General features: G+C 40.9%; 1 protein-coding gene across 5 annotated transcripts in view; it reads left to right on the forward strand.

Moving 5' to 3' along the window:
• The window catches only part of USP24 (ubiquitin specific peptidase 24), a 111,776-nt gene that overhangs the window by 12,860 nt on the left and 75,046 nt on the right, over positions 1-23,870 (forward strand). For 4 of the 5 annotated variants that reach the window (XM_073357590.2, XM_073357591.2, XM_073357594.2 and 1 more), the window contains exons 2-11: positions 8,786-8,951; positions 10,046-10,113; positions 12,408-12,551; positions 13,417-13,539; positions 15,315-15,350; positions 15,955-16,020; positions 18,695-18,760; positions 20,702-20,776; positions 22,130-22,288; positions 23,371-23,485. In XM_073357590.2, the coding sequence (XP_073213691.2) occupies positions 8,786-8,951; positions 10,046-10,113; positions 12,408-12,551; positions 13,417-13,539; positions 15,315-15,350; positions 15,955-16,020; positions 18,695-18,760; positions 20,702-20,776; positions 22,130-22,288; positions 23,371-23,485 (1,018 nt within the window). The remainder of the gene's footprint in view (positions 1-8,785; positions 8,952-10,045; positions 10,114-12,407; positions 12,552-13,416; positions 13,540-15,314; positions 15,351-15,954; positions 16,021-18,694; positions 18,761-20,701; positions 20,777-22,129; positions 22,289-23,370; positions 23,486-23,870) is intronic. The other variant, XM_073357592.2, reaches the window with a different exon arrangement.

The raw sequence follows: 23,870 nt of genomic DNA on the forward strand, positions 1-23,870 counted from the left end.
TCCTAGGTTGACAGACATCAAACATTACAGATCAGGGAGCAGAGATAAATGCTCCCTGTTTTTATGAGTATCTGATGTAGTGTTTTTACACTGCCTTTCATCTCAGCATCTTGAAGCATTTTGCAAATACTCATGAATCGTGCCTCAACACACTGAGGTAGCAAAGTACCATTATTGCTATTTTATATCTGAGGAAACTGAAGCACCAGGAAGCTGTGACTTAGCCATTGTCACTGAGCCATGCCTATGGAAGATCTGGAAACAGGTTCCATATGTCTTGTCTCCTCATCCTGTGCTTCTTAAGCACTAGGACGTATTCCAAATGTGTTACTTACTGATCTTAAAATGTGAGTTGTGTTTACATATAGGGACAGATTGAAATCACTGGGGAAGTCTCTGAAACAACAAATTGAGGCACTTAGATCTGTTTTCTTGGCCGTGAGACATTCCCTTCATATTGTAAAAACCACAGATTTATTAGCGGGGACTAGTGAGACTTTTAGGTTGACCGCTAGTATTCATCCCAGGTCCTCAAAGGTTCTGGTCACCCATTGCTTATTGAAAGAAATATGATTCCATATCTGTTTCTATTTTATGAACTTCATTAAAAGTCTTAAAGTAAAACTAAAATTAAGAAAACATCACCAGAGTTAAGTTGCTATTAATACTAAATTACACTAAGAATAAAATGCTTTGACTGTTAAATCAGAATTAAATTAACAAATCAAATCTTAAATTAATTTTAGTATTGGATAAGTATTGGATAAGTGTTAAATTATCCATTTAATACCAAAAATATTTAATACTTTTAAATTCTGAGAGGGAGTTGAGGAAGGTGGCTGTCTGATTATAAATCATAACTAGAGAATTTTGCCAAAGTCAATTAAATCTACAATTGGGTCTCAGTAAATAGTGTAATACTGAAACATGCATGCATAGTGCATTTCTGCAGGATATCTGGCTCTCACATCTGCTATTAAACCCTAATTTTCAAGAGCACTACACTAATGCTTTTTTTTAAAAGTTGAATAATAAACCATTTGAATTAGTATCCAAGGATGATATTAACAAGAAGCAGCCATGCATTTCTAGGGGAGTTACTACCCATTTCAGGTGTGTTGTAAGATACAAAATTGAGTCCTTGGTAGTATAAACTACTTGAAAAAGGCAATAATATTCCAGAAATGAAGGGTCTGAAATTTTACTATTATGAGGTAGAAGCTGACTTTGCCTTGTAAGCCATTTCTGTGTTTGCTAAAGGCCGACAACATAGGCTTGACATCACTTGTAAAGCTGCTTTTGTATCTTGAACACTATATAATTACTATTTAGTTGTTTGATATCTTTTTGGGGCAGGGTTTTAGCAGAAGAAAAACTCAGCTATATTTTCTCCAATCAAAGGAATATGACAAGGGATGCTTTCCCTTTCCCAAAATGATGGCTTAAGTTATTAAGTCAACTTTCTAACCACCCAACATCACCGTTTCCTCATGTAAATGGCATTCCTTTCACTAGACTGTTAGTGAAGGTATGTGGCTGACCCCCTCAGAAATACAGCAGATTGTTGGGGGAATTTGTATTTAACATCTCCTCTCTCATTTCCTCAGTGGTACTGACTTAAGTGATCACCTTCTGTTGTATGGTTTTTAATCTCTGTGGGGAAGGAAGCATAAAAGGTCAGTACTGCTGAAAGATAATAGTGACACACACAATGGACATCCTTTAGTCCTGAAGTCCTTTAACATGTTCAACGTGGGTAGTAGCAGTTGAGTATCCATGCCAATTTAAGAATAAGGACTGGTCTACACCTGAAACTTTGGTCGACCTAGCTAAATCGCTGAATTTTTCACACCCCTGAGTGACATAGGTCAGCTGACCTAAGTCCCAATATAGACACTTCTAGATCGACAGAAGACTTTTTCCATTGACCCAGCTACCACCTCTTGGGAGAGTGGATTTACTACAGCGACGGAAAAACCCCTTTCATCGCTGTAGCAAGCGTCTGCAGTTCTGCTGCTGTAGTGTAGCTATGTTGCTGTAGCGTTCGTAGTGTAGACATACTGTTAGCCTCTCCTAAAACTGCCAACAAGATGCAAACTGATGCCAGCAGTGGATTTATTTTTTTTAAAGAACACTGATGCTTATCCACTAAGAAATGGACTGAGTCCACAACTCACTTCACGTAAACCAGTCACTAAAAGGTCATTTTCAGTCAATACAAGCCTGGGTAGGAGTCAGATCGATGACCTAGGTTCTGCACCGAAGTGCCACTGACACCTCTTTGAGTTATTTTTCTTTTTTACTGGACTAATAACTATCCTATCTTGTACTAGAAAAAGATGACTCATTTTAATAAATGTACAGTCTTTTTTTCTGGTCTACATGAAATGAGTTGTGGTTTCAGTCCATTTCCTGGTGGATAGGTGGCTGTGGTAGCACCCTGTTAGCAGTGTTTGAAGAGGCCAAGTCTTAAACTGGTGTGGAGGTTCAGCCGTACTACTTACATTGTATGTTTTAGAGCAGTGACTCTCAACCTTTCCAGACCACTGTACCCCTTGCAGGAGTCTGATTTATCTTGTGTACCCCAAGTTTTACCTTACTTAAAAACTACTTGCTTACAAAATCAGATATAAAAATACAAAAGTGACACAGCACACTATTACTGGACAAATTACTTACTTTCTCATTTTTACCATATCACCTTGATCGATCAGTCCTTCAGCCCTCATATAGATTGTGCCAATCACAACACACCTTCCATTCTTCTCATATCCTGGCCTTCCTTTTTCATGTGCGGCCATGTATTTTCACAATAAAATCTTCCCATCTCTTTGGAGGTCGTGTGAGTGGGCATTTCAGTTCCCAGGGGTACCACTCGGTGACAGCTGCAGTCCATCGATAGTCAGTGAGCCTTGCTATATGCCCGGCCCATTGCATTTTACTATGCATGCTCTCAAAAACAACATCCTGCACTCTACTCTGCTGTCTGATTGCTTCACTGGGGACTCGGTCGCTGTTGGAAATTCCCAGAATTCTTCTTTCCATCGCCCTCTCCGTGACAGTCAGTTGCTGTTCCTCTCTTTCGTCAGCTCCCATGTTTTGCTGCCATACAACATTGCTGGCAGTACTGTTGAGCTGAAGAGGCTGGCGCATGTTGCCTTGTTGGTTTTTCTGCTTGCTTTCTTCACGAGAGCTCGCTTTCCTGATCGTGGCACGTGTTAATTTCTTGGCCAAAATAGCCATATTGCTCAACTTCTACTTGTTCTCCTGTGATTTTTATTTGGGCTTTTGGCAAGGTATCAGACCACATAAATTTCGTTTTGGAACTGTTAATTTTCAGTCCGACTTGGCTGCTTTTTGTGTTGAGTTCTAGCAGCATTTTCTATAGTTTGGTAGTATTTTCTGCAATCACACAATATCATCCATGAATCTGAGATGGTTTAAGTGCTCTCCATTGATGTTGATTCCACCCCTCTAAATCATCTGCCTCATTACCATTTTGAGGCAGGCTGTTAAGAGTTTCTGTGAAACGGTGTCTCCTTATTTCACACCTTCCTTAACTGGGATGCAAAGGGGAATATCAAATAAAGTTATATTTGTAGTGCAGTCAGAATTTGCTTCCTTTAATGGTTTGATGTAGTTTGTGTCGATGCCCTGCTCTGCAAGAGCTGTCAACGCTGCATTGATTGCTGTCAAACGCTTTTCATAGTCGACGAAGGCAGTACATAAAGGGAATTTGTATTCCCTTGAGTGTTCCAATAGCTGTTTTATAGTGAAAATATAGTCCATTGTGCTGAAATTCCTTGGAAAGCCTGCTGCTCTCTCGGCTGCTGCTCATCCAGACTCTGTGAGAGTCTGTTTGTTGTTACTTTGGTGAACAGCTTGTAGACATGTGAGAGTAGGCATATTGGACGATAGTTCTTTAGATCTTCATGATCGCCCTTCCTGTACAGCAGAATGGTGTTGGACTCCTTCCAGCTAGATGGTATCTTCTGCATGTCCAAGTAATGGCTAAACCTCTGAGCAAGGGTTTCCCAGAGGTCTTGGCTTCCAGCTCTTATAATTTCAATTGTCAGTCCATCTTTATCTGGGGCTTTTCCTTCCTTCATTTGGTGAACTACATGTCGAACTTTGCTGACAAGGACTGGGAGTACGTGCTCATTGGTTGGTTGAAGTGTTGGTACTGGGACATTTATCTGAGAGGCGAACAGTTTGGTGTAGAAATCTTTGCAGACTGCTTTCATCGCTGTTCTGTCAGTTACTGGTTTTCCCTCCCTGTTCTTCAGTACCATTATTGTATCATATAATTATAAAATAAATCAATTGGAATATAAATATTGTACTTACATTTCAGTGTATAGTACAGGGATGGCCAAACCTACTAACCCTCTGAGCTGTGCATGACAATCTTGAGATGTTTGAGAGCACCTCCAGTCCCGAATCCCCTCCTCCCCCCGCCCCACTGCCAGAGGTGATGCATGGGGGGAGGCACGTGGGGTCATATCTCCCCCACCCCCTCCGGATTTTTGCCAGGATTTGCTGGCTCTGCTCGGTCGCATGATGCTGCCGGGCCCCCTCCCTGCCAGGCAGCTGCTGGAGCCAGCAAGCTGGGAGCTGTGGCCATGGGGAGAGACAGTGGCAAACAGCTGGGAGCTGCAGGGAGAGCTCCTGCTTTTACTGCTGCCTCTCCCTGTGGAGCTAAAGCAGTGCCTCTCCACACGGAGCTAACACCTGGAAGTTGCAGGGAGGAGCTGCTGTGGGAAGGCGAGGGGCATGCCTGGGTGTGTGTGACTTAAGCTGTTGCGGGGGGCTTTAAATTGTGCCCCCCACTATCAGTAGGCACCAGTTGTCTCGCGCAGAAGCTCCTAGACCCACCATCCTGCCACAGGGAAGAAGCCTGAGCTTCTGGTAGGCAGAGAATTGGGGGAGGCGTCGGGGGCTCCGTGAACCACACTTTAACTGTAAAAGAACTGCATGCGACTCATGAGCCACAGTTAGGCGACCCTGGTATAGCATAGAGAGAGGTATAAACAGGTCGTTGTCCGTATGGAATTTTAGTTTGTACTGACTTTGCTGGTGCTTTTTATGTACAGACGCTCCCCAACTTAACGCAATTGTTCGGTTCCGGAAAGCCTTGCGTAACTCTAACTTTGCATAAGTCAGAAACGTATACTTGAACGTTATGCCAAAAAAGAAACCAACCCCAAAACCCTCCTATTTCTAGCTTACAGAACTTTTTCCATAAGTGTGAATTTGTGTAAATCGGGTCTTGCGTAACCCAGGGAGTGTCTGTAGCTTGTTGTAAAACTAGACTGATATCTAGATAAGTTGGTGACCCCCGGAAGACCTCTGTGTACCCCTAGGAGTACATGTACCCCTAGTTTAGAACTACTGTTCTAGAGCACTTGTGTTGTCAGTTTTGTCTCCAATATCTTTCAGCATAATAAATTCATTAAGGGTATGTCTACTCTGGAGCTAGAAGGTGTAATCTCTGGCTTGAGTAGACGTATTCATGCTGCATCTGATGAACTAGCACACTAAAAGAGCAGTGTAGCTGCCATGGGATGGGCTAGCTTCCCCGAGTACATTCTTAAGATCTCAAATGGGATTGTGTTCAGGGCGATTAACCCATCCCACCACTTGTGCCACTGCAGCTGCGTTTCTGTTTTAAGCACACTAGTTCTATTAGAGCTAGCATGGGTATGTCTGCTTGGACTGAAAATTACACCTTCCAGCTCCGTACATACCCTTAGACTTTCAAAATCCTCTTACCTCCCCTCCCCCCCCAAATAATAATTTCAGACATAAATTACATAGGAATGTATTTAACACATCAGATCAGGCTGTTTCAACAGCAGTGGCCAACACCTGATGCTTCAAACGAAATACAAAATCCTATAGTTGCTTGCCAACTACATAGTGTTTTTCACAAAGTTGGATGTGGGGGAAACTGCTTCCTGTCTGCTGACAAGCTTATGCCCTGAAGCTTTGGACTTAATTACTCTTTTTGGGCTGTGCAGCTGCAAATATTAATGGTCATGGTATCCAGCCTTGTTCTGTTTTACTTCAGCAACTGTATCCCAGTAACACCTGTAATAGTGAATTCCACGGGTCAGTTATATACAGTCTGAGTTTATTTCTAAACTTACTGCTCTTGAATCACTGTTCTAGTTAGGTTAGAATTTTTTAAAATAAACTGGACAAAACCTCCATATAGGATGCAGTGAGAACTAGGAGCTCCATTATTTGCTCAAATAGACTAAATTCTTTACCACTTTCTCATGGATTCTGTTTTCTTTTAATTTTCTTTCTTTTGTTCATTTCACTTCCCTGACACTGGTGTGGGGGGTTTTTTGGTTTTGTTTTTTTTTACACTTGAATATGCTTTGTCCTTGTCCTTCCTCCCCACATTACTCCTAAGGGAATTCTGGCCCCCAAAAATAAAAAATTCTGCACACAATATTTTAAAATTCTGCAAATTTTATTATATAATAAACAAATATGGAGGCTCCAGCATTGCAGTGGGGAGCACCCTGCAGCCCTTGCCCTGGGAAAGGGACTCAGCGGTGAAACTGCACCCACCCCTGACAAAGTACAAGGGCTGGACCTGCCCCAGAAGCACCCTGGGGCCCAGTTGTGGGCAGGCAGGCTCAGCCCAGCAGAATCCAAGTGTAGAGGGATTTCATGTGGGGAGAGCCTGGTGTGGGACAAGAGGGCTCTGTGTGGGGTAATCTGGGTGTGGCAGCTCATTGTGGGGATCTGGATGCACCGGGACTCATTTGGGGCTTTCTGGGTGCAGGGGCAGTGGAGCTCTGCAGGGGGGGTCCAGGTGAGGGTGGTTGGGACTAGGCAGGAAGGGTCTGGGTGTGTCATGATGGGGCTTGGTGGGGGTTTATATCTGTGGGGGTCTGGGTACTGGGACTGTGGGGGGGCTCATTGAGGTGGTTCAAGTGCAGGGGGAGGGCTCATTTGGTGGGGTTCAAAGTGCCTGCTTATTGGGGGGAGCCCCAGCTTCTGCCACCGAGGGGGTGCCAAGTGCTGGGCTCCCGCTTCCCCTATCCACTTCTCATCCTCCTTCCCACCGTCTCCTGCCCTCACTCCCACATCCCTGCCCTATCCCACCCCACTTCCTTCCCTACTGCCTCTTCCCCTATCCTATTCCCCTGCCCCACTGCAGGCACTCATTCTTGTACAGAAGACAGGATGGCTCCTAACACACAGAAAGGGAGGACCCATGAGGCAGCGTCCGAGCAGCACTCTCCTTCAGCTGGGCAGCTCTGTGCTCTAAGAAATGGGAGGGGCAGTAGCATGTGACCCTGAGTGCCCCCCATGCCTAGCCTTTGTTTGGGAGGGCAGTACCCCTCCAAACTAAGCCCGTGGGCATCCCCAGGTCCCCCACCCCCTACGTGGCTTCCCTTTACTTCCGTATCATTTTCTGTGGGGAAGCAAAGAAATCTGCGGGGAGACATGAATTCTCTGCATGTGCAGTGGCACAGAATTCCCCCAGGAGCATCACGTGGCTTTTCTCCTGAGTGCGGTCCTGTTGCTGCTACTACATTTTTGTTTTCACTTATTTCCAACTGGTGCAGGACCTGAGCCAAATTCTGCCTCCTGTTTTCGTGTCAGAGGGAAAATTCCTCTGTGAATCCCACTACCCCACCCCACACTGGGTGATCAGCATTTGAAACAGAAGAAATGGTAGCTTGTTTCCCAGGCCCTTATTTTATCTGGCATCACTGCTTTACCTCACGTGGCACTTCACAAAGAATGTTGGGCTAATTTTGTGTGTTCTCTCTGTGTGCAGGAATAATTGCAATTCAGTGGCAATTAAAAAGAAATGGGTAACGTTGATCTGAGCAGATTGCTGCTTGTCCTGTGTGGGAGGGGGATGGGAAAATACAGCACTGCTTTTTTTAATGACTCATTTTGACTGTAAAAAGGGCAGAGTTGTGATTGAGATTTGGGTTTTTTGATAAATCACTACTTTATGTACAGCATATTAGAAATATTTTAGTCTGTCCTTAAAATGAGGGAATGATCATGTTATGCAGCTGAATTACCTCAAATGATACAATATCTGGCCTAGTCAGATGTTTCACAGTGAATATTTAGTAGAGAATAACTGAGATGAAATTGCAGAATTCTGAAGTGAATAGGGTACTTCACACTGTAAGCATGAGACATTTATTACCTTTAGTATGTAATATGTTCTGTGATAGTGTTTGAGTACAGAATATTTGGTATTTAATTACTAGAAATCAAATTATAAAAATACTAGGGGTGTTTGTTAGATATTATTTAAATACAGTATTGCTAACCCCAGGTGTTCAAGAATCATGAGGCAGGCCCCCCAAAATTGAGAGTGGCTTAAAAGCTTAAAGCTTAGAAACCAAGCTTATTTTTAATTTGTCTTCTAGTTTTTGAACCTTTAGGGTTCATGTTTTCCAGCTTTCCTTCACAACCAGGGCAGTTTTTTATTCAGCTAAGATTCTTCTGTCGCAAGACTCCAGGAATATTAATATCACAAGACTTAAGTTTAAATTATTAGTTGGCAAGCCTGGAAATAAGACATGTAAACACACACATGTATAGAGGAAAGTACAGTCCCTGTATCAATGGGTATTCAATTGAAACGTCAAATTCTGCCCTCAAATATACTTGCAACTCCATTTGAAATCAGTGGGAGTTGTACATGCTAATTTTGTCTTAAAGGAGTTGATGAGCTAAATAATCACGAGCAGCAGCTAAAAATCCCTTCTTCATTTGTATCTCTTTTCATTCACAGAAAAATGATGAAAATGGGAACTGCTCTGGAGAAGGTATTGAGTTTCCTACAACCAATTTGTACGAACTGGAGAGCAGAGTCTTAACAGATCACTGGTCCATACCATATAAGCGAGAAGAGTCTCTGGGCAAGTGCCTAATTGCATCTACCTACCTAGCAAGACTTGGTAAGTTCTGTTTTTGACTTGTTTTTTAATGAGTCCAGTGTGTATTTAGGAAGAGTACTTATGAATTCTGTGTAAAGGTGTATACAGAGGATACGCTCTAGAAAACTGCAATTTTTATACTTACTAACTAGTGCCATACAAAAATATTGCTAGAACAGTTAACAATCTGCTGTTGTGAGCTCATACTGGTTTTGCAAAGAGGGTTTCAATTTTGTCTTGCTCATGTGTGCTTGATTGTGGAATAGAATAGGCATGCAGTTCGTTCTATGTTTTAAAGATTGTAAATATTTTTGTATGTAAAATGGTTTCATTTTAAAAATTACTGTCAATAAAGAGCTGTATTAATTTACTTGGGCATTTTATTATTATATTAATGATGTTTGGGTCCAAGCTCACTCCATATTAAGCTGTAGAGTGGGTTATTTGACCAGGCTGTCCTAGTGGAAATACTCTCTATTGCCATATCATAGACTTGGGTTGATTCCTCTCTGGTCAGGGGCTGAGGGTCAAATTGTCAGGGGCTGAGGGTGCTGTGGAGGCAACACGTTCAACTCCTGAAGTTGAAGGTATACATGAACTTGCTTTTCAGTATGCCCTCTGGCGAGCTAAAAGGAGGTTATGCTATGTTGTTGCATTGGTGGAAGACAATACAGTGCGTAAAAAAAAAAAAAATTAGCTGAGTGTACTGTAGGCTGTATGTGAGTTTGTTATGGTGGATGAGCAGCAGCAGAATGATTTGTGCAAGTATCAAAACATAAACTGTGTCGTTGAAAGGAAAAACACCTACAGAGGTGAGGTTCTGTTAATGCCATGTAGTTGTACCAGATGGAATGTTTGGAAACTAAACTGCCTCTAATTTCTAAAAGGCTGGAAATCTAGTTTCTTTGACCTCCAGTCCCTTTTGGTGAAAGATGTAGAGCACGAGTAATGTAATCCCAATAGGATGCTTATTGCTTTGTGTTGCAAACACGTTATTTGTTGAGCTCATCTTCTGTGACCTCAGTAGCAAGGCTTTGAGATCTAGAGCTCAAGAGCCTGTAGGAAACCAGCCAGAGGTAATCCTAAATTATATACCCTCTATCCTTTCTGAAAAGGTCTTTCTGATTCTGATGAGAATTGCAAAAGATTCATGGACAGATGTATGCCTGAAGCATTTAAAAAGGTAAGGGGGAGGAAAGTGCACAAATCCAACTTTTGTGTTTGGGAGTCCATTTCATGAAATGTTCTGTTCCATTCTGATGTGTCTCTGATATTATGGTGACTGGGGTCATATAAATTTTTCAGTAAAATTGAACGCTTATGCCCCAATCCTGCATCTGTGCTGAGCTCCATTTAAATCAATGAGGTCTTTCATATGGATGCGTCCCTGCATCCGTAGTCAGTTGCAGGATCACGGCCTTAACTGGTATATGTTGATACAGTGTTTTTGAAGGTCTAAAGTTCCATAAATATTAGGATGTATTATTGTTTAGTACTAATGATCAGTCTTCCTCCCTCATTCTTCCATTGCAATCGTTCTGTCCCCCAGGTCTGAAAAATTGGAGTAATCGATTCCTCTCCTCTCTCCATTACCCTACACAGTTAGACCCCTAACTCCTGCCACTTCTGCCTTTTACAGCCTAGCCAAAATTTGTCCCTTCCTTTCTGTGCTTACCACCAAAACTCTCTTCCATGCTTGGTTTTCCTGCCTGGCCTACTGTGAACTCCTACGCTTTGGAGTTCTCAATATCATCTTGCTTTCCTCCTTCCTATTCCATATGCTGTGACCTAACTTTGTTCCTTGCCCATCACTCTGACTATATCATGCTATCCCACTTAAAATTACCTTTACTGGCTTCATGTCCCCTTCCACATCAGTCTCAAACTTTGTCCTTCCTTTCAAAGCTATGAACAAACTCTGTCCTGCTTCTGTCTCAACACTGGTTGCATGACACTTTCTTATTTGGACCCTGTTTTCCACTAATTCTTCCTCCAGACCACTCTCTTCCCTACCCCAATAATAATCTCCATGGCTTATCCTAAGCAGCCCCTACACTTGGAATGGTCTTGCTTACCTTGTATGCTTTGCAGCTTCTATCCCCCTCTCAAATCCTTCCTTACAAGCCATCTTTTTCTACAGTCCTTCCAAACCATGATTTTCTGAGCCTCTTTTAATATAGTAATTTAAAAATATCAAATCCAGATACTGACATGTACCATACCATATGAGCAACTCCATTACCCTGTTTCTGTGTATTTCCCTCTCCATGCCATTGCCCCTTCGTCCGGTGCATTCTCTTTCTTGTCATGATCATGTCATATAAGCATGATGGTGCACAGACTACCTTATCCTGCTACATAATGTGCCATGCGCATCTATGGTCCTATATTCCAATGGTAAACAAGGGATAGACCTTTGAAACTAACTGGTGTTTTAGGAGTTAAGAATAATGGTCTTGTATATGATTTTCTAAATGTACATCAGTTATTAAGCCCTACAATTTCCAGGAAAAATTATATTTCAGGTAGAAGGATTTAAAGAAAATAACATCATGTTCCAATTGGCTTGAGAGTAATGTCTGTGCTTTCTAACCACTGAGTGCTTTGTACCTACTTAGTTTTCATCCTGTATAGTTGGGGTGTGGGTGGGGAGGAGGAGAGATGGAAAGAGGGTAGCTGAAAGATTCTGTTTGCGGAGTTAGTCTTCCGCTGGGTTACATTTACTCTAAAATACCCATAAGCCATTCATGAAGCTTAATGCACTGCAGTTTCTGAAAATCTTAAAAAATAAATTAAATAGTCTTTGGGTTCTGTGAGGTTATAAAGCTTAGTAATTTGAATGCAAGCCCAGCAAACGCAGCGGGTAATGTTTACCTAATTGCTGTTTCTACCTTTTAAAAACCTAATGTAGTTCTGTTATCAGTTTGGCCTAACATGGCGGTTTAATGCTGCCTCCCAATCCATTAAAAATGTTCTTTAAACATACACCTATTCAGTAATGACATTTTCCCTCGATTTCTAAGGAAAATTATATTAGAGAGGTGATATAGCAAACCATGACTGCAAGCAAAGTAATGTGGCCATGTGACAAGCTTATTGCAAGAATTAAAAATGGATTATCTAACATCCTACAAACATGTCAACAGAGTTACTCAAGCATTTAGGAATAAAAACATTAAAGTGAATGGCTCTCTTCCATACAAAACTTTTCTGAGTTAAATAGTAATTTCCAGGAGAAACCGTCAGTGTATTTTGATGATTACCTCTTAGTGTTTGCTATATCCTGTTTCTAATTAGGAAGTTTTAAAATGGTGGAATTATAACTATCACTGTTGCTTTTCCTCCCTTTCTGCTGTATAAAGATATCATAAATAATATTTATATTAGAGTACTACTAGCAAATACTGTTACGGAAAAGTGTTACTCTGAAAATAATGATCAGTGCCAGAGATTGATGCATCTTTCTCATTTTGGTAGCTGCTGACATCAAGTGCTGTTCATAAATGGGGTACTGAAATCCATGAGGGAATCTACAACATGTTGATGCTGCTAGTAGATCTGGTCGCAGAGAGAGTGAAACAAGACCCAATTCCTGTTGGTCTTCTGGGTGTGCTTACAATGGTACTGTATTATATCCTGCAATCTCTTGTAATGGTAATATTTTACATCCATGGAGACATTTGACTCACTTGGAGGGAGGATAGAAGTTATAGAAGGAATTAATACTCATTAGTTTTATTAATGTCCTTAAAACATGAAAGTCTCTAGAAATGCGTTCTTAAACATCACAGATGATTTGTTTACAATCTTCAGGAAAGCTCTTGTGACCTCTAATATTTCTGCTGCTACTGTTTACCATTTAAAGCATAAACTCAAACTGTGGCCAAAATACTAAAAAGTAAGTAATGATTTTTTGCATGTCTCAGGTTTTGTGTGTCGAACTTGAGAGATCTGACCGGGCCTGATTTTTCAGATTGAGTGGTCAATGCTTTCTGAAAATCAGCCCTCTTTAAGGTATTTCATGTGTAGCATTCAAATCATTGGTCACTTTTTACAATCTTCCCTTGTATTACTGCTCTAAAGAGGCTACCTTGCCAAAAGAATGACCATAGCCCTGGGAGGTGGGAACTCCTGTCTTCTGATCCCTGCTCTGACACTATTGTGGCCATGTGCAAATCACTTTAACCCCCTTTCAGTCTGTCCTCCCTTTCTGTAGAAGAAAATCAGTAAGGGGATATCTGCCTCACAGGATTGTTGGAGATTGTTTGTACTGTGTTCTGAAGTTGTAATACTGTATACGTTAAGTACTAAGTATCATTAACCTGAATTATCCATGCTAAACTGTTAATTTATATTTCACTTGGAAAAATTAGCCATGCTCAAGAACTGTGTTCAACTACTGAAGTCAAATATTAACAAGATCAGTCTTCGAGACTCACAAATAAGCCATGTTGTGACTGGTTTTTTAATGTATTTTTTTTTCAAGGCTTTTAACCCTGACAATGAATACCATTTCAAGAATCGAATGAAGGTATGCCAGAGAAACTGGGCAGAAGTCTTTGGAGAAGGAAATCTGTATGCTGTCTCACCCATATCTACTTTCCAAAAGGTGATCATACATATTTTTGTCTGTTTTATAGAACAGAAATGCTTTATACCTAGAGTATAAAAGGCTTATCCAATATCTGTAAATGCTTATCCAAAATAAGCTGAAGTAAATCTTTAAAAAATATTGAGTGGCTTTTGAATACCAAATGTGGTGGTTCTTCAGAAGAGCCTTCCCTTTTCATGATTGCGAGAATGTTCTACCAGAGGGACTGGATCTGGGGATTGGTGCCCATTCCTCTCTAAATCTGTCATCATTACTACTAGTCCAGTAATAAACAAAAGACCATCTAACACAGTGGTCATCAAGTGGTAGATCGCGATCGACTTGTCGATCCTGGCGCCTTTGACAGTCTATCACAATCTTCAGCGCTAAAAATCTGGTGGCGCAGCGGGGCTAAGGCAGACTCTCTGCCTGCCTTGGCCCACGGCTCTCCCGGAAGTAGTCTGCACGCTCCTGTGGTCTGGGGGGGCAGGGGTCTCCACGTGCTGTTCCTGCCTGCAAGCACCGTCCCCACAGCTCCCATTAGCTGGGAATGGGGAACTGCAGCCAATGGGAGTTGCGGGGGTGGTGCCTGCAGGGGAGAGGCAGTGTGCGGAGCTACGCGCATGCCATCTCCCCCCCAGCGGCATGCTGGCCACTTCTGGGAATGGCATGGGTTGAGGCAGGCAGGGAGCCTGCCTTAGCCCCACTGCACCACCTCCCGGGAGCTGCCCAAGGTAAGTGGTGCCCAGTGGGAGCCCGCACCTGAGCCCCATTGTGGAGCCAGCACCCTGTAACCCCTCCTGCTCCTCAACCCCCTGCCCCAACCTGGAACCAAAGTCCGTCCCAGAGCTTGCACTCCTCACCCTCTCCTGCACCCTAACCCCCTGCCCCAGGCTCAGCCTGGAGGGCCCCCCACATGCTCCAAACCCCTTGGCCCCAGCCCAGAGCCTGCACCCTCTGCCCCAGTCCAGTGAAAGTGAGTGAGGGTGGGGGAGAGCAAGTGATGGGGTGAGCGGGGTGGGGCCTTTTGGAAGGGGCGGGGTAGATCCTGGGTTGCACTTAAATTCAAAAAGTGATCTTGTGCAAATAAAGGTTGGAGACCACTGATTTAACATCTCTAGCTTTTGCTATATAAAATGACCTAGTTGCTCTTGTCCAGATCCTAATATACCAGTGTCCACCTCACAAAACTGCCCTCTTAATTAACCCTCTTGTTAGCAGTCTCAGCAAACAGTTCAAAACTGATCAAGTCTACATGCTCATTCAGTCTCTCGCACCTAAAGGTGGTCCCTTCAGGTCAGGGTGGTGGCACTCCGGTAGAGATGCAGTTTGAGGCTTGCAATGCCATTGTGGGTGCTGTATCTGTTGTGTGGATGAAAATTGTTTCAGTCTCTGGTTATCACTCTGTTGCTAAAAAGAAAGCACGGAGCTTGTGAAAACAAAAAGAAACTGCCAAAATTCAGGGAAGGTTCTTCCGTCATATTCCACACTACTGATAAGTTATAATTATGGCTGTGTGTCAGTCAGCAGCCACATAGCTTAATGTTGCCGCAACCCATTGTTGGTGATGACAGGCATTGTCCAAAAAAGGATGATGGTAATAAGAACAACTCAAAGCTCCAGCTGCACTCAGTAAAGGAGGTAGCATAAACACACAAATATATTCTTTGAAGTAGTAGCACATACATAAAGCTAATTAACCCAAAATGCTAAATACAGCACACAATAAAAAAAGCTGACTTTCACATATTGTTTTAAAATATGTTGCCAATTAACTTTTTTTAATTATCTAGGAACCTCATGGGTGGCTGGTGGATCTGGTAAACAGGGTAGGTAAAGCTAAACTGAAAAGAACTGTTGATAGTATCTGGTGTCTGTCACTTGAATTCATTACTCTTAAAAGTGATGCTTCATATTTGTTCGCATAGAGGATGACAACTGTAGAGCAATGAGTTTTATACTTTAACCCTGCCCAACATAGATGGTAAGGTCCTTGCCAAGGCAATCATGCTGGGTTGCCTCCCTCTTCCTTTCCCACCTTTGCACTACTGATTTGTACCCTTCAGCTGAGGAAGGCCAAAGGTCACCTCTGGGGCTGCCATGCCATTCCACAAACAGCTGCTAGGGAATGCTAGAGAGATGCATCCTGCATGCTGTCTCTCAGCTTGTCATCCTATGTGGATCTTCTATGTTGTGTTCCCCAGTGAGCCATCAAATAGACATGAAAGCACAAGTCTTATGTTAAACTTAAAATCCCACTGTGGAAGATCCTTGTTGACAGCTCAAGCATCTCGTCTTGAATTCTTATTTCAGAGATGATCATTGGAGAACCAAGCTTTATACGCTCCAAGTTAAAGCTTGGAATATTTGCTTTAATCACATATTTAAAATGCAGACAGTTGTAATTCATTGACTTGATACTGCTTTTTGCAGTTTGCAGAGTTGGGTGGATTTTCAGCAATTCAGTCTAAACTCCATTCAGAAGATATTGAACTTGGGGTAAGTTAATCTTCTGTTGATGTCGTTCTTTATATGTTAATGTTTTATAGCAAGCGATACTGGTAATTTGATACATAGAACGCTTTCTTCAGTACTGAAGAAGTACTCCAAAAAGAATGCTGGGAGAATTCTTTGGTATGGGATGGTTGGAGGTCAGGGAACTATATATTTGAGATGAGACTTAGAGTTGGTCTCTACAGAGAGTTGACACCTGGCAAGCTGGGATGTAAATCTACACATTACATTTGCATCCTAACTAGCCACATGTACCGTGTTACCATGCTCTAAAAGTTCTGTAATGCATTATGGTCTACTGCTGCTTGAAAGAAAAACAAAATCTTGACCACTTGTTACTAAAGATCCCATGAATCTACCCAGAAGAGAGCAGTTATTAGCATTGGTGTCCTGAATTAATTTCAGTTTGGGTTCAGCATCCCAGTTTTAAGTGAGGGTAAACTGTTATATAGTTTTAGCATTCATCACTGAAGTAGCTGCATTTCAGTTGCAGGGAAGGTGATTCCCATGTGTAAATTATTTTTAAAATATCTTTGGTTTATATATTTCGTCTGTCTATCTTATCAATGGAAGAAAGCATAAAATCATCACTCGTGAAGTTTGCAGATGGCCCAGTCATTGGGAGAATGGTAAATAATGAAGAGGGCAGGTCACTAAAACAGAGCAATCTGGATCACTTGGTAAACTGGATGCAAGCAAATAATATCATTTTAATATGGCTGAATGCAGGCCATACTTACACAATGGGGAACAATATCCTGGGAAGAAGTGCCTCTGTAAAGGACTTGGGAGTCATGGTGGAGGATCAGCTGAACATGAGCCCCCAGTGCTATACTATGGCCAAAAGGGCTAACGTGATCCTTGAATGTGTGAACAGGGAAATCTCAAGTTGGAGTAGAGACGTTATTTGTCACTGGTGCAAGTGCTGCTGGAATTCTGTGTCCAGTTTTGATATCCACAATTCAAGAAGGATGTTAAAAAATTAGAGAGGGTTGAGAGAAGAGCCATGAGAATGGTTAAGGATTAGAAAATGTGCCTTATAACGATAAACTCAAGATGCCGAATCTAGTTAGCTTAACAAAAAGAAAGTTAAGGATTGACTTGATTACAGTCTATAAGTACTTACATGAGAAACAAATATTTAATAATTGTCTCTCCAGACTAGCAGACAAAAGTATAACATGATCCCTTCGCTGAAAGTTGAAGCTAGACCAATTCAGGCTGGAAATAAGGTGTAAATTTTCAACAGTGAGATTAATCATTGGAACAATTTACCAAGGGTTATGGAAGAGTCTCCATCACTGGCATTTTTTAAATCAAATTTATATCTTTTTCTAAAAGAGATTCTCTAGGAATTACTTTGGGAAAGTTCTATGACCTGTGTTACAGAGGAGGTCAGACTCTATGATCACAGTGGGCCTTTCTGGCCTTGGAATCTCGGCACTAAATAACTCTAAATATGTTAACTACTGCATCAAAATTTGACACATTTTATGACTACATAAACTATACGAGGTCTTAGGTTCATAGAGCCTAATGGTGTTTGGTGTTGAAAGTAATCTAGAAGACTCGGATATAACAGATTTCAAATCTAAATAACCATGTCTGAGAACCAGAATACTGAGAGGAAGCACATTTTTTCAAATTTTAATTGTCTGTAAAGTAATAACTTGTTCATCACCTGCAGTTGAGCTACAAATTTGGAAAATTCTATTTCCTTTTAGTGGGTTGATTTCTTCTTCCTCCCTCTTCTCCTCCCTCTGCCTCCCACACACACTTATTAAGGAGAGGCAAGTAGTTTATATGTAAATATGAGAGAAGGGGAGTTTATCTCATTAAATTTAGACATTGTTATAGATTCTCTCCTCTTAACTTACTAGTAACTCCTTTCTTAAGAAAGTGATTTTTGACTAGGGACACTTAACTTACAGGCTGTTGGTTGTAGTGAGACACTCACTATTATGTAAGTCATTGCCTCTTCTCAGGAGGAAATTGGTCTTGGTATGTCATAATGGCAAGTGAATTTCCTTCACTCTACTTGAAAATTGATAAAATTTGGAAACCTTGGATCTCAAGATTTTTTTCATTCCATATCTGAAGGAAAGTCCTTGTGTGACTGATCTGCATGAGGAACATTCTTCAGCATTGGGTCCTACACAGAAATGTTGAAGCCATCTGGCAGATAGTGATAGGATTCATGAAGAAGGTGAATGTTGGATTTGGGAGAAGAAATTCTCTTTTGTGGCTTTCCACCAGAGAACATGCATTTGTACTCTACAGTGCTGCATAGTGAACCATCAAAGCATTTATTGGCTCTTGCATTGGACCAAAACAGACCATGAACAGACTATAATAACAGAACCATAAAATGACCAAAACCACTGAAAGTTGAGATGGTCCTTTTGTGTTTGCAAGCAACAGATGCAATACTTAATGCATCCCATTATTTTAAGTCTGTTTCTTGAACTGCGTGTTGTCAATCATAACTAGTCAGGACGTCCCTTCAGTGCTGAAACAAAATTGTAAGCAATGGGAGGATAATTGGGATGTATGATAACATGTTGCTTGTAAACCTTCACCTATGTTTTAAAGAATTTAATCATCAGTCTTGAAAGGGATTACTGTGTCTGTGCCTAAATATCTACTATCTTTCTTCCAGGCAGTCTCTGCATTAGTTCAGCCATTGGGGGTGTGTGCAGAGTATCTCAACTCTTCTGTAGTGCAGGTAAAACACCATTTTTATGAGTTAATTTCAGAAAGTAGACAAACAAACTTTGAAACACACAGCTATATTGCTCCCTTGAGTTTTGTATTTATTTTTCTGTGTTAAAATGGATCTCTTAAAAAATGGCATCCAGAAGGCAACACTACTGGTACTTAAGTTTGGCATGAGAATCGGAAAATTAATATGGAAAACTGAATTAGTTTATCACCGACTTAGTATCAAAGTGGTGGTTAATTTTGAAACACTCTTAAACATGTCTGGTTTAGGGTGCGGGGTACTTGTTTTGCATAGGCTAATAATATTGGTTGAGTGACACATTTTGTGCTGTAAGATGTGCAAATACCAATTTTTAGATGCATTCACAAGTGAAGGTGGGGAAATAAGTTGCCTTTCACAACACATGGCTAATAGCCACCAGGTTTAGATATGTCAATTTTTGAAAACTTTATTGAAGAAGATTTCAACATACTTTCTTCATAAACAAGGGCTGAAGGAAAGTTGCATGCATTAGAGAAATGTCTGCATATTACAGTGGTGGGGAGCTACCCAGAACAAGGAGACCATATGTGCCATTTGTTACCCAAGAGAGTAGAAATGCTATTTTTAATTACAACTATGTAGTCACGGGATGAGATTTTCAAAGTCAGTTGAAAATCTCAACCTAATTTTTTGGTTTATACAGAGTAGAAGGGTTTCTCACCGTGTGAATATTCATTTGCTGAGGATGGTAATCCTGAATCTCCTGATCTTCATCAGTGTAAATCAGAAGCAACTCCTTTGCAGTCAGTTGAACTATCCCAGGGTAAAACAGGTGTGACAAGAATCTGCCCCAATGAGTACCTCTTGCTTTAGACTGCTAGCTTTGTGACTGAGATTGAGTGTGGGTATGTGAGCATCAGTTGGAAAATACGTCGCTAGAGAGAAATGTCTCTGATCCACATACCTTTGCTAAATTGTGGCAGATATTGCAACCCCATGCAATATCTTTAGGGGCCATTGTATTAAATTTATGAGTGGCTTATGTGTGATTGTGTTCTTCTCTATGGGGGAGGGCTACCAGAGCTCCTCTAAAACCTAAAAACAGTGAGGGCGGTTAAAGTGAGTCACTGAGACTGAACAGTTAAAAGAAATGCCACACCCTGTGGTGGTTTGCAAATGTACTGGTTCAAACTGAGTTTTCCAGAGACCACCAGCCAAAGAAAGGGCTTTTGGGGATAAAAAGACTGGATTTAAACTGATTCAGGACTTCTCCCGTTTCTTGGATCAGAAAGGCCCCAGCTCTTGTGAAAGAGTTGGAAAGACTTTGGCCTACTAGCGTCCTGTAAGATTTGTGGGTGACTCCTAGTATGTTGTTTAAATCTATTTATTGCTTTTATATGTTTTTTTTCTGTAATATTTTTACCTTGAGAATAAATGTGCTTGCACAGAAAGAGCTGTGTGGTAATTTCTAGATGCTGGCAATACACTATTCATAGCTTCAGAGAGAAAGCACCACAAGTACTGGTTGTAAGGCACACTGGCTTGCTGGGAATATTGCAGCTGGTTTTGTGGGGGGTGGGGGTGGTCACTCTGTTCAGAAGAGTGGCAGATAGGAAGCCACTAGGTGTCAGGTTAACTTCATTGTAGTATAGCAAGTGTTGTGTGTTGAAAAGAGTAGGTCTCTTTACTAGATATTTTTATGGTACAACCTGCTGTTAATTCATCTGGGAAATTTTGACTTCTTCCTTTACATTACTTCATTCTCTGTTCATACCAGCAGGATGGTTTATGTATGCCATATTTGTGTTAGCTTATGTATTCAAAGTAAATGTGATCTTAAGTCGTAGCCTTTTTAGAGAGAGAAGCTTTTGAATTTCATTTTACTGCAACCAGATCTTCCAAGTAACTTGACTTTTTGGAAAATAAAAAATGATTGTCCTTGTATTTTCTCAAATTCCTTAGCCCATGCTGGATCCAGTCATTCATAAAATGATTAAATATGTGCAGAATGTGGAAGAGAAGGACCTAAAAGACAAGGTAACATTCTGATTATATCAAATATACATGTAGAAACTACTGTAAATGTTAATGCTAAACCACCATAACTTGAGAACAAATTATACTAGTTTCTGTTTGGAAAGTATCACTTGAGCTAAATTTAGACTGAGAATGTTTGTAATAGGAAACTGTGCTAGTGGGTTGGCTGAACTTACCAGGATCCACTTTAAAATCTTACTCAGTGTTAAAGACCTTCCTGTCTAAAAAGACTTTTCCCTCATAGTTGTCCAACATGTTCCCCTAGGTCCAGTCATGCAAGGTGCTGAATACCCTCTATTCTTGTTGACTTTCAGGTGCCTAGTACCTTGTAGCATTAGGCCCTGTAGCCTACATTTTTAAAGGCATTTAGGCATTGCTCTGCTGAGTGTTGCAACACCTAACTGACTAAGGAGGCTAGGTCTCATTTTCAAAAGTGACTTAGGTGGAGCAGAGCCTAAATATCTTTTAAAATCCGAGGGCTACATGGCTACTTTGCTCTGCCTCGGCTGCAGTAGATATAAAATTGCATTTCTTTACAGATACAAATATTGTATTGTTTCCAAAAGAGTTTGCTAATCTTTATCAGAGGAGATCATTAGATTTCAACATCTTCTGACATATTTTTGTTCTACATTGTACTGAATTTGTCCACTATGTTTAATGAGTCTTTATAGTGTCTTTTTCATGAAGCTTATTTTAGGTTATAGCTGCACTGAAATTTTGTGGGTAAAACTTTTGTCAGTCAGGGACGTGAGAGAAACGTTCTCCTGATGGATGAAAGTTTTACTGATGCAAAGTCATGTTGGAGACAGCACTTTGTTGGAGGGAGACGCTCCCCCGCCAACAAAACTACCGCTCTTCATTGTGGGTGGTTTTATTTTGTCAGCAGGAGAGCTCTCTCCTGCTGACAAAAAAGAGCAGCTACACTGCGTACGTTACAGCAGCATGGCTGTCGCGGTACAGTAGTGCTGCTGTAAGGTGCACAGTGTAGACATAGTCATAATGATGTGTTGGAAATGTTACTGTCTGTGCACTTAAAAAATAGTGATAGACATGAAATATGTATCTTACAAATTAGAACATTTTAGCACATTTAACTTTCAACAGAAGTTTCTTCATTACCCCTAAACTTTGTCTTCATAGTGATTCTTTCTAGTAGTCTGAGTAATACTTCTCCAGATGTTCACAGAAAGACAAAGTATTGCAGATTATAGATCAAGCAGCCTTCACCAGGTTACTGTTGTTACCCTTTGTGTCTATTATCCAAGTCTAAAACATGACAGAACTTATGCTTAAAATAAAATGTCTAAAAATCTGTACAGCCATTACTTTAAAAAAAAATGTTTTTAACAGAGGCTAGTTAGTATCCCTGAACTCCTGTCTGCTATAAAGCTACTGTGTATGCGCTTCCAACCTGACCTGGTAACTGTGGTGGATGATCTACGATTGGACATTCTGTTGCGCATGTTAAAATCTCCTCACTTCAGTGCAAAAATGAATTCCCTCAAAGAAGTAAGTCTGAATTTTTGTTTGAGTATGACACGCTATTCTTGCTATACCAAAAGTGGTGTCTGAAAGGCAAAGGGGCAGGGTGGTTTTATGCAAATCATGTGGCCTTAGGGAAGTCTTTAATTCCAAGCAAAGAACAAAGGAAGTCAGTCTAACAAGAATTATTTTTGCAAGTTAGCAATGGATGCAAGGGTTTTGGTTTCCTTGGAAAGAGTCCAAGTCATATCAGCCTTCTCTAAGGACTATTGTTTCAGCTGTATTTGTGAGCAGTAGTCTCTGCCATGCCTGGGCCATTCATGGGTATTCCACAGTAAGATAAATCTTAGATGTATCCCAAAGGCTGTGCTGAGCTAGCAAACATTTTATTCCTCATGTAACTGCATAAAAAAACAAAACTCTAAATTCAGCCTCTCCAGATGTCACTTACAGTATGCAGGTATGGTCAGACCAGCTTTGGAAATAAGAACTGAATATCTTAGTACTCCAAGAAATTGCTTTTTTAAAAGCCCACCAAATTAAATGTATTTGAAGGCTTTCTTGGTTCAGTTCTTGTTTCTAGGATATATTAAACCTTTCTCAATTGTCATTTGAAATCAGTAACTCCAATGTGTTTATCATTAATCTTGGGTCCTTGGTCATAAGTGTATCGCATTCCTCGTGAAATCACATAAATGCAGCATTTTGGGTTTCTTCCAGAACTTGTACTTTGGTCACCTTTATCACTAGGCTGAGCTGAAGTGTAATGGTTCCCTACCATGGAGACAGGGAACTAATTTGAGAGCCACAAAAAGAAACCTGTTCTGCAATAATAAAATTTTAGTAAATCTAAAGAAGTTTGCAGTACAGAAGGGCCCTCCTGTCTGTGACAGAATGGGATTAGGAAATTGATGTAATAATGATACCCAGCAGGCTTTTCTCTTTTTAATAACTGGCCTTTGGCAGTGCATTGTTATATTCTCCTGATGCTTGTACTACTTTGGGCTTTGCAGGAGAGTGTGCCTTTTGAATGGACTCGTGTGTGTGTGTGTGTAAGAAAGAGAGACATATATAATACAGCAACAGTTTTAACATTCTGTGATTTATAGGTAACCAAATTAATAGAAGACAGCACTGTATCAAAATCTGTAAAAAATGCAATAGACACAGACCGATTATTAAACTGGCTAGTTGAAAACTCTGTTCTATCAATTGCACTAGAAGGTAAGCTTTTTTACCAATTGTTTTACACTATGAACTTTGGATGAATGTCATAGGCTTCAAGGGACTGTCAGCTGGACTTTTTAAAAATTGTTTTCTAATAGAGTACCCTTTATAAAAAGAAGTGCTTGGATTTTTCTACAGTGTTTTGATTATTTAGAAGGGTTCTGAGAATACCACCACCAACCATGCTGAAGCACACTTCTTTCCTTTTTGTCTGCTGATGCCTCCTTCAGTTGCACTTTCAGCTTTGCTGGTTTTATAGGTTACCACTTGCTGAGTCTAGGGGAGAGTGTGAGGTTTTTCAAAACTGACTAGATGCGATATGCTGTCAATTACACAGAAAAGCTGAAAAAATAGAGAAATTATGGGTATTTCTTGGATTTTT

This window comes from Lepidochelys kempii, chromosome 8 (genome assembly GCF_965140285.1).
Source record: "Lepidochelys kempii isolate rLepKem1 chromosome 8, rLepKem1.hap1, whole genome shotgun sequence".
In the NCBI taxonomy this organism is placed as follows: domain Eukaryota; kingdom Metazoa; phylum Chordata; order Testudines; family Cheloniidae; genus Lepidochelys; species Lepidochelys kempii.